The sequence below is a fragment of the Helicoverpa armigera genome, chromosome 31 (genome assembly GCF_030705265.1).
Source record: "Helicoverpa armigera isolate CAAS_96S chromosome 31, ASM3070526v1, whole genome shotgun sequence".
Taxonomy (NCBI): domain Eukaryota; kingdom Metazoa; phylum Arthropoda; class Insecta; order Lepidoptera; family Noctuidae; genus Helicoverpa; species Helicoverpa armigera.
Genome location: NC_087150.1, coordinates 4599376 through 4610501, shown reverse-complemented (window position 1 = coordinate 4610501; position 11126 = coordinate 4599376). Strand labels below are relative to the sequence as shown.

At 32.0% G+C, this 11126-nt stretch overlaps 1 protein-coding gene across 1 annotated transcript in view; it reads right to left on the bottom strand.

The window, feature by feature from the left end:
* Positions 1 to 1269: 1269 nt before the first annotated feature.
* LOC110381656 (signal transducer and activator of transcription 5B) overlaps positions 1270 to 11126 on the bottom strand; it is a 45443-nt gene continuing 35586 nt past the window's right edge. The window contains exons 21-22 of the mRNA XM_064043420.1: positions 6843 to 6973; positions 1270 to 6150 (exon numbers count right to left, since the gene is read on the bottom strand). Of these exons, the coding sequence (XP_063899490.1) occupies positions 6844 to 6973 (130 nt within the window). The 3' untranslated portion in view covers positions 1270 to 6150; position 6843. The remainder of the gene's footprint in view (positions 6151 to 6842; positions 6974 to 11126) is intronic.

The window sequence follows — 11126 nt, the reverse complement described above, 5'->3', positions numbered from 1 at the left end:
AGCTCAAAAACTATCATATATAATGGTTGAAAGTTCAAAAAAACTAGGTATCTAATATAATGGTTGAAAGTTCAAAAAACTATCTAATATAATGATTGAAAGTTCAAAAAACTATCTAATATAATGGTTGAAAGTTCAAAAAACTATCTAATAATATAATGGTTGAAAGTTCAAAAAACTATCTAATATAATGTCTGAAAGTTAATCCCAGATATAGTTTTTCCAAACTTGAAGTGTATGCGGTAACTGGTAGAGGGAAATTCAAATATAATATGTTTTTTTGATATTTTACCTAAGTTGACATTTTGTATGAGTGATTTTGACATTCGCGGTAATAATATACTCCAAAGTAATTTTTGATGTCTTTGTTTTACTCCGAAAGTTCTTACAATCAGATAAAGTAATATTGTTTAACACTAAAGAACGGCTCATTGCGAGTCGAATTTAGTTGGGAGCCGTCATCAAGTTTGGCGAGATCTATAATAATTTTAAATGCGAATGTGTTTTTGTTTGTCACTTTGATTATAGAATGGCTGAATGTGGTATAGTGATAGATTAAAACCTTGAGAAGAATAGGGTACCTATAGTTTTTATTCGGTTATGTAAAATTGTTACTTTGAAAAGCGGGTGAAAGCCGCGAGAAACAGCTAGTTTATGCAATTTATAAATATTTTATTACCTTTAATAGCTTATTGAAGAAACTGCCATCGGATATATACTTACCTAATACTCTTGTAAATTACCTAACATAACCCCTGAAATCCGTATTTCAGTACCTACCTAAATATTTAGTAATTTCGTTTATAATTTTTTGTACTTATAAAATGAAAGGTTGTTTTGTTTTTATTAATAAAATGTTCGTGTTTCTGAGCTTTTTGTTTTATTTATAATTTCTTCTATCTCTAAGTATGGTCAGACTTAAAAGTAGCTGAACTAATCAATACTTTAATTCCTTAAAAAAAGCAAACGTCAAAGTTTACTAAACATCTTAAAAACCAATATTTTAAGTGTTCGTCCATTACAACCCGTTTATAAAGACTGGGCATACTCCAGTCCTTAAAAACCTTTTGCAACATACAAAGAGTCCTGAAAACCAAGATTCTAGTAGGTGACCAAGTGTATGGACCTAATCCTATTCAACCGATTTGAAAAATTCACTGTTGGGAAGCTACACAATTCCCGAATAACATAGGCTATATTTTATCCCGGTACGGGCAATAGCGGGTGAAACCGCGGGCGAAAGGTAGTTTGAAATAAAACAACACAAAATAATCAACAATCATTATATTTGTTTCTAAACATAGATTCTACAGTGAAATGTAACCACGATAAAGCTTACAATATATTCACAATTACACTATAACGCCGATAAAAACATTTATCGCAACGATTTCCATTCTGACTCCGATTATCATAATTATCGGTAACAGAATTATATAGTTATCGGCACGAATCTTGAGCGCTGACCTTCATCTGCGCAGAAGTGATTTATTAGCAAAGAACCAATCCCGAGTGACGACTATGACGCGATGCACTGCGGGCGAATCACCGCTTTAGCCCGCCCCCGCGCCTCACTTCGTAGTCGTACCACAAAAGGGACCCAATAAATTACTTCTGCGCAGGTGAAGGTCAGCGCTCAAGATTCGTTCCGATGATTATAATTGGTAATCTTTCTGATAATTATCGTCATCAGAATGATATATCGTTATTATAGTATAATCGTTCTTATAGAATATTCATAATTTGCGAAAACATTAAGCTACGTACAATTATAATCAATAATTTCTGGTGTAATTTCAAAATGCGTTGTACGACTATGACCATTTACCAAAAAATATATTAAAATGGCAAATAATATCTTATGTTTTGTCTGTTTATTACATACATAGTAAAATTCGTCAAGATAATATTAAAAATGCTTCTTATTTTTTTTTGCTATAGTCATAGTCAAAACCTATTAATAGTGTTTTGTCCAACAAATCAAAGTTCGTATGATCAATTTTACACTAAGTTAATATTAATTTTGCTTTGCTATACACATAACATTCAAATGCTAGTTTGAATATAGGGGGCGATTACAAGCTAGAAGAAAAGTCTTACTCATAAAAATATTCAAAAGTATAGCATCCTCTGAGCCTTTTTCCCAATTATGTTGGGGTCGGCTTCCAGTCTAACCGGATGCAGCTAAGTACCAGAGCTTTACAAGGAGCGACTGCCTATCTGACATCCTCAACCCAGTTACCCGGGCAACCCAATACCCCTTAGCTAGACTGATTTCAGACTTACTGGCTTCTGACTACCCGTAACGACTGCCGAAGATGTACACGACAGCCGGGACCTACATCTATCGGGTTTAACGTGCCATCCAAAACAGTCATTGGTGTCTAAGATATACTTAGAAAGTACATACAAACTTACGTACATTCAAAAGTATACCATCTTAGCTAATATTATAAATACGAAGGTTTGTTACGTTTTCGATGCATTCGCTTAGACGTCATGCATACATTCATTCTGGGCTTATTTTTTTCTTCTTGAAGTTTCTATGATAATGAATGAGTATTTATCACTTTAATTGGCATGGAGTTTTATAGTATTTTTTGTGAAGATTTTTACGAATAAGAGAACAAACATACATATAGACAGTACATTTAGAAGAACACATATTTTTTTTACTTTTCGAAGCACCAAAACCACATCCATTTAGGTATTAAAACTACAAATAAATGCTTGAAATTAGGCCAAGTTTAGGTCCAAAAATTAGGCCAAATATTCTAAGACATTAAGGTGAAATATTTTTTTTACAGATTTACAATCCTTACCAATATTATGAATGCAAAAGTAGCTCTGCCTGTCTTCACGCCAAAACTACTGAACTGATTTCAATTAAATCAGATACACAAGTAGTATAGAATCCGAGAACGGGTGTAGGCTACTTTTTATCCGTGTAAAGGAAGTCGTTTTGTAGAAAAGCGGGTGGACAACCAGTATATGTATTTGCTAGGTGTGACGGCTATGCAAGCAATTTGCATTGCCATTGAAAACACTTGATCAGATCACCTGTATCAAGCAAATTCATAGTACAAATGATATACTTTTCGAAGGAAATGCATCACACTGCACACACTAGAAATGTATGTATTTTTGTTGTTGATTTACTAAGGCCATTTATCGATGCTATTTTTTATCCGCGCACGGGAAGAAGTTCCTCCGGCGAAACACCATAAAATAAGTTATGTCAATTGTCGTGCAAATATTTTTACATAGCAAAAATCGAACTACGGCTGAGTTAGGTAACATATTGAAATCGGTTATATCGGAACGAGTAATCTTTCCGATAATTCCTGTATATGTAAAGAATAAATCCCTATACCCCTTGGTTACGGCATTCACGCGTGAACGACACAACCGATTAAGCTGAAAATTAGAGGGGAAGTTAGCATAAACCCAGGCAAAGAACATACATAGGATAGCTTTTGTCACCTGTCTACGGGAAGCGGTTATATTGAGACGCGGGTGAAACAACGGGCTGAAGCAAGTTGCGCTAAAAATACAATTTTAGACTAAATTTTGAACGGTAAGGCCTCACAATATCACAAAATTGACAACATTCAAACATTTAATTAATTACATACAAATGACGTTTATTAATATAATTACTACTGAAAACGCGGTAGAGGACCGATATAACACCAATAGTGATTATTATCTTAATTATAATACGTGTAATCGCAACGGTAATTCTTGTAATCGGTCCGATAATTCTTGTAATCGTACCGATAATTCTTGTAATCGTCGCGATAATTTCTGTAATCGGTCCGATAATTCATGTAATCGGTTCGATAATTAGTTTTTTTTTCTAATATATCAAAGCAACCTAAATGCCGCGGCAAAGAAATGGAAGCCAAAAAAGAACGCTGGTTCGATTTTTTAAATTATCGGAGCGATTATTTTTCGTTACACTAAAATTATCGGTTTCTAAATATCATTACTAACAATAACGATACATCAAACAAAGCTATATTGACTTAATATTAATAAATATTGCTGTTTAAATCAAATAGAACACATTGAATATTAATATTCTAACACATTTCTATCATGGAGAACAAAATGACTAGCGAAGATGTCATAACGCAAAATCTCTTAAGAAAGTAGCGCGACAACATGCGGGGCGAGGGGGACGAGGAACGTTACTAGCTCCCCTCTTATACGATTTTAATATTTTCAAAATAAAATCACCAATCAATCAAGACCAATCTTCGACAGATTGGTTTTGATTTGACAAGGAACCCGAACGCCTCGTTAGTTCTAGTAACTGATCACGGCTACCGTACGTTGCTTGAGCTACAAGAAGGCGCCTGACCTATCTTCCTTATGGCATCTCCGCTATCTTTCCTTTCTCCGTGAATTTATATAATTTTTAAAGTTTTTTGAGTCAAAAATGGCACCGTGCTTTCTATGGCACGAAATTAAGTCAAAAACGCAGTAAGTACTAATGAAATATATTTTACAGTATTTTGAAAATAACTGACGTCCAAAAATCTTCGTCAAAAAGAAAAAATAACCATTAATTTTTTAAAAAAGGTTCGTCAATCGAAACTATGTATTTATTTTAAGAATTTTAAGTACCTACAGACGCCAGCAGGTCAACCTACTACCTACCTATTGTCATAAGGTTGAAAATCTATTGAAAACATTTGATAGAGGTAGGTTGATTTGCTCTCGTCTGCACTACGGTCAATATAAATATAAAAAACATATAGCCAATCTGAGTATCCAACCCAGGACTTCAAGTTTTGCAAAAGCGATTTCGTGTCTGTTAAAATCCAAAATCTAGTAACCTGATTTAAAAATAAAATATTTTTTTCGTCATAAATTCTTCTGTCAAAATATTTTTACTTTTTTATTGTAAATTATACTTAAATAATACACAAAAATATAAACTAGAAAAAAATCGAAGACGTTGATTTCAATAAAAAATCTACATTAATAGAACAGTATAATGATTTAAAATAGAAAAAAAAAACAATAACTAGAAAAAAAAATTAAAACTATTGGTATTTACTTTTTAAAGTTACGTTTTAAAATTGAAAAGCTTCTAATATTTAGTAATCTTTTGACCGACACGACATAAAAAGCCCTTTTCATCTAGAATAATAATGGCGTCCAAGGCCGATTTCGGCCACAGCGGCTGTTCTCATATAAGGAGATCAGCCAGCTGCGCAGGACATATTATAGTGCACGAGCATTTGCTTGGACTGCGGTGCACTCACTATTCCTTCGCTCTCATAGCGCGATGGGACGACAATCCGACACCACCGGAGAGAGATCATCATCTTTATATCATTCTAAAGATGTTTTGTTAGTACCCCAAAGACTCCGCAACTTGTAAAACTCATTTGAAAAAAAATCACTGTTGGAAAGCTACACTCTTCCCGAGTATCATAGGCTATATTTTGGCTCTGCTCGGGCAGTAGTTCCCAAGGGAAGCGAGTGAAACTGCGCAAAAGCAGCTAGTATGAAATATTATTATATTTCTAATAATCTCCTTTTTTAACTACAAATATGTAACTACTTTTCAGCGTGTCGGTCAAAAGATACTAGCTACTATTAGTAAACCACTGTAGGTTAGGCTCTTTTTATATATTTCAGGCATTCACAACAAGGCGTTTTCTTTCAAAAAATCATCACCTGTCTAGTCTTTTCTCAACTATTTTGGGGTCGGCTTCCAGTCTCACCGAATGCAGCTAAGTACCAGTGTTTTACAAGGAGCGACTGCGTATCTGATCTCCTCAACCCAGTTACCCGGGCAACCCAATACCCCTTGGTAAGACTGGTGTCAGACTTACTGGCTTCCGACTACCCGTAACGACTGCCAAGGATGTTCAATGACAGCCGGGACCTATAGTTTAAAGTGCCATCCGAAACAAGAGAAAAGAGCGTACCTTAAAGTGATTTACATAAAAAATAAGTATTTTTTTACAATATACACTCAATTAAATCCCATAATATTTCCTATGGCACGTATAAGAAACTAAAATAATAAGAAGTAGCGAATATTTATATTTTATATTTAGACAATTGACTTGCTTATATCTAGACTTATGAAATAAAAAGGTAAAATTTGTTTCTTACGTTTTTTGTCACCTGTAAAAGAAATGTAAAAAACTAAAATTAACGAAAATAATTTAGTATGTAGCATCCATCTATAAATAATAAAGAAAAACACTTTTTTTATTGTACACAAACGAATCCGAAACTACAGAACCGATTTTGAAAAATTCTATCACTGTTGGAAAGCTACACTCTTCCCGAGTAATATAGGCTATATTTTATCCCGGAACGGGCAGTAGGTATAAGCTATTGACATAATCATGTATGCCTTCCCTATATTAATGTTATAAAGCTGAAGTTTGTTTGAACGCGCTAATCACAGGAACTACAGGACCAATTAGAAAAATGATTTCAGTGTTAGATAGCCCATTAATCAAGAAGGGCTACCTTTTATCCAAAAGCGACAGAACGGTTGCCTCAAACTATTGGCAAAGGTTAGTGTATAATAATTATCAGTAAACTATCGTCCACTGCTGTACATAGGCCTGCAAAAGAAACTGCAATACTTTTGCTAACGTTGCAATCAAACTCCTGACTTTATCATAATTCCCCTAAATTCCAAGACACAGATTAGAAATAGGACAGGCCTCTTCTAGCAAAGAAATATATTTTCTGACCTCAAAAGTTATGGACTATTGTTAAAAAAGCCATAAAAAAACTTTTTTTGTAGTAATAACTATCCCCCTTTCAATAATCACCACACAGTCACTCGGTGATTAACTCACCTCACTTCATGCTCATGTTACTGTAGATATCAAATTCGTCCATGCCATCAGGCTCGAAGGCGCGGATCTGCTCGAATAGCTCGCTATCCATGAAGCTGTCAGTTTGTGCGGGAGTAGCCGCACTGAAGTAGCTGTTGCGCGGTGATTTGTGTCAACGGTGGGTCGGGTGGTGATTAGTGTAGAGCGGTGTCTCAAGTGGTGATTTGTGTTGAATAGGTGTTTGTGTCAAGTAGGAATTCGTGTTCAATAGGTGATCGAGTCAGAAAGTGTTTGAGTCAGTTGGTGATTATTTTAAAACGGTTGGTTTGTTGGTGATGTTTTTATTTCCAAAGGCGTATTTATGTGACAGGTGGTGATTAATTTCCAACGGTGTTTGTGTCATAGGGTGTGATGTATTTCAAGTTATGTGTCAAGTTGAGATTTGTGTTCAAAAGGTGATTGATTGATTCAGTTGGAGATTTTAAAAAAGATGTTTGTGTCAGATGTTGATGTATGTCAATTTCCAATGGTGTTTGTGTGAGATGGTGATCCGTGTTTAATATCATGTGGTGATTTAAATGTGTGTTTCATGTGTCAGTTGGTGATATATTTTCAACAGTGAATGTGTCAAGTGGTGATTCGTGTAATTGAGCCATGTGGTGATTTGTAAGTGTGTGTATGTTTGTAGTCCAGCAGCACCAGGGGATCGGGAAAGAGAGAAAATGCAACACTTTAATTAAAGAGAAGACGGTCGTTTTAAAAATAAAGAGAATAATAAAAAAAAATAACAAAAAACCTACAACCGTCGCCAAAAGGCAGCACAGACAAAATAGACGCAGTTGTAGTCTATGGTACGGCGATATCAAATAGTTTTTAATATTAATAAAAAAAAGTAAATTAACAAACAAAAAAAATAACGACCGTCTGTGTTGCATTTTCGCGAAGGTTTTCTTTTTATTGAGAAAAAATTGTCTTAAACAAATTCTACAATAAAACAGTCAATTTACGGCATTACCCAATTTTATATCCATTCGTAGATTTACAAAAAGAATTTGATTTCAATTTTTTCTCAATAAAATTAAATTTAAATAAAATCCTCAATAATTTTTTGTCACATATAATATTACAAATACATCGAATTCAAAACATACATACATGCGTTCAACGTTATAACAATCTCATGTAATGATAAAAAATTCACTTTGGTCCGTCAAAACTTATTTTTTTAACATTTTTTTATAATTTTTTCAAAATTCTCATCAACGAAAAAAAAGTGGCCGAAAAGCGAGCTTTAATTTGTACGAAATAAAATCTTACTGTCACACAAACTGAAAAATCTTTCGAAAAAGGCAATTTTGGAAAAAAAAAAACTCAAAAAAGAAATTGTAAAGTTTTGACTAACCAAAGTTGGGTTGTCTAGCTCCACACATTAAAAAGTTAAGTTAAAATTTTGAGCCCATATTTTTTTTATTTCCACAAACTTTAATTTTGAAAATAACAATAATGAATAAACCTGTGTGGAGCGGACATTTTTTAGTTTTTGTTTACCTATCAAATTACGCCTAACTAGGAATAATAGTCACACCCATTTAAGATATTTTTTTCACATAAATTCGTTAATTTTATTAACTATTTAACCAATCAGAAAATCAATACACCGACATCAAAACCGAAGGACTTTTCGAAAATAAAAAAAACTTCAATTTTTTATGAAACATCGAAAAAAAAAAAATTTCTTTCAAAAATTCCTTCAGCCTTGTCAGAGTAATTTCATGTTTTTTTTTTTTTATTAATTTAATTGACCGATTTAGTAATACTTATAAATACAACATTCAATAAAACCTAACCTAATCGTATTTGGTAGCTTGACATTTAAATGACATATGTCAAAAATGGAAAAAGCGCGCCAACTTTGGCGTTTGACATTCATATTCGTTACGGGATTGCTTTAAAGCAAAGTTTATTTTGTTTAAGATGTTTTTATTAGTTATTATTTAATTATTAGGACATCAGCTAAGTAATTTACCTAACTTTTTAACCAAGATTTATATAAAATTGTTTGTAGAATTAATACCACGGAATAATTTTAATACAGCTATTAATATTCGGTAATTATTTATGCCAAATAAAAAAAGATATGTATTAAATTCTGAAACGCTCTTGCAATATCCGAACTATTTAAAAAAATAACTTAAAAATAAACTTATTTTTAAATGTCATGTTCAATAAAACTGTACTTACTTAAAATTATAATTAATAAAAAAAAGTATTAATTTAAAAATTAGCACCGAATTTATACAAAGAAAATAGAGATAAAATTATTTTTGTTAATTCATTCAATTCATCATGAACAATATTTTAAATTAATCAAAATAAGTATGATTTTAAGTAAAAAAATCGAGACCTATCATAACTTTGGGAAAACGTGACAAAAATTACCAAGAAAAAAAAAAACAAATTTTTGCCACATTTCCCGAAAAAAAAAAAACTATTTTAAGTTTTTTTTTAAATTACATTTATTTAAAAACCTAGAAATAAAGAGAAATTATTTTCTAAAAAAAAGGAAATATATTTAAAATGCAACAACCTGGACCCAAATAGGCGAATAAATACTTTTAAATATCGATTATTTATCGAAGATCGAACAACGGGTTGAATCGAGTTGATAATTCTTCGAGATACCTAATATTATGTTCTGATTGCGTATTGATCGAGAGACAGTTGCGATTTTATCGTCTAATAGTGACATTTAGGCCATACTTTAAAATTATTTTATATTCAAATGTTACGTTAAATTTTTAAACACCGTAGGCACGCGTCTATGAGCGTGAACTTACCGAGAGCCGGATTGTTCGCGTGAGTTACCACGGCCCTGGTACACAATGGGCTTAAAAATGAACCAAGGTGGGTTTTTACTAAGTAAAAGTCTGACAATCCCTCCCGCTGCACCTATAGCGGGAGGGGTCATTTGATGATTCCCCACCACGGTAAAAATACATGTTACAAACACGATTAAATTTTTTTTTTTTTAATACAAAATGTCGTACGACAAAATCGCAACAGACGCACGATCAATAACCAATAGAACGCTACATATAGAAGAGGGATAGATTTTTTATGGAAATATCAGTCGTTTTTTGAGAATACATATTTTTATTTAAATATAATAGTAATAAGAATGTATTAAAATTTTTAAAATAATACGTTGAGAAGGACGGTTAGTCATTGACATTGTGGCCTTTTTTTAACATTGTAAATAGGTATGTAATAATAATTATTTTAGGGACGAAATTATTTTTAACACGCTTTTATTAAGTCGACCTGTATGTAACTATGTAATGGAATCTAAGGTAACTAAAACCATCTTCCAAGGATCGTAGCGTCATGAAAATTGTCAGTTTTATGTAGTTCCGATGACAATACAATAATATGGTACTGTCGAACTGATCTGATCGAACTGAACTGGAACTTCATGATGGAACATCGTATCATAGCTGTGTTTGGACTTGTTAGAAAGGTCTTGTAATGAACTTTTATCATGATTAAATTTGGGTTTATAAAAGCGTGTTTTCCTATTTCATTTTTAACTATTAATTTATTAGTTAAGTAATTATAGTAATATTTGTAGTATTTCGTTTTAAAATTTTGAAAAAAACAATGTTTTTTTTTTCAGTGTGTTTCGACGAAATATTTATTTTTATTATAATTCGGTTTTTAATACAGTCAAATGGTTTTTTTTACTTGTGTTTCGCACAATTTACAAAAATCTAAATATCAGAGACTAAGTCTTTAAGTTTTTTTTATGAAGCTCCAGAATGTCAAAGACAATTTCTTATTGATTTTCGTATAACGATGTATTTTTTATAATAAATTTTGAAATATAATTAAAGAAAATATAATAGATTTTTATATATAAATAACCATTTAGTATATAATATAGATAAATATAAGTGAGACAGTAACAATAAAAATGTTAAACATCAGTTTTTTTTTTATAAATATATCAAAAATCATCCTTAATAAATACTGTAAACCAATATATAGGCCGTTTTTTTTTTTTCAATTTGAATTTGAAAAATGCGATGTGCATCTAATAGCCAACAAGATTTAGTTTCTTGTAAAAAAAAAAGGAATAAAATACAGTTTTTTGTTTTTCAAAAATGAGATGTTGTGTTTGTTGAGATTTTTGTAAATTCGTTTTTAAACCCTGAACCTCATTTTTGTGCTTAGGTCGAAAACATATGATATGTTTTTTCTTTTTATTTTTTTTAAATGCCAAATGAATTTTTGTGGGTAGTTAAGAGA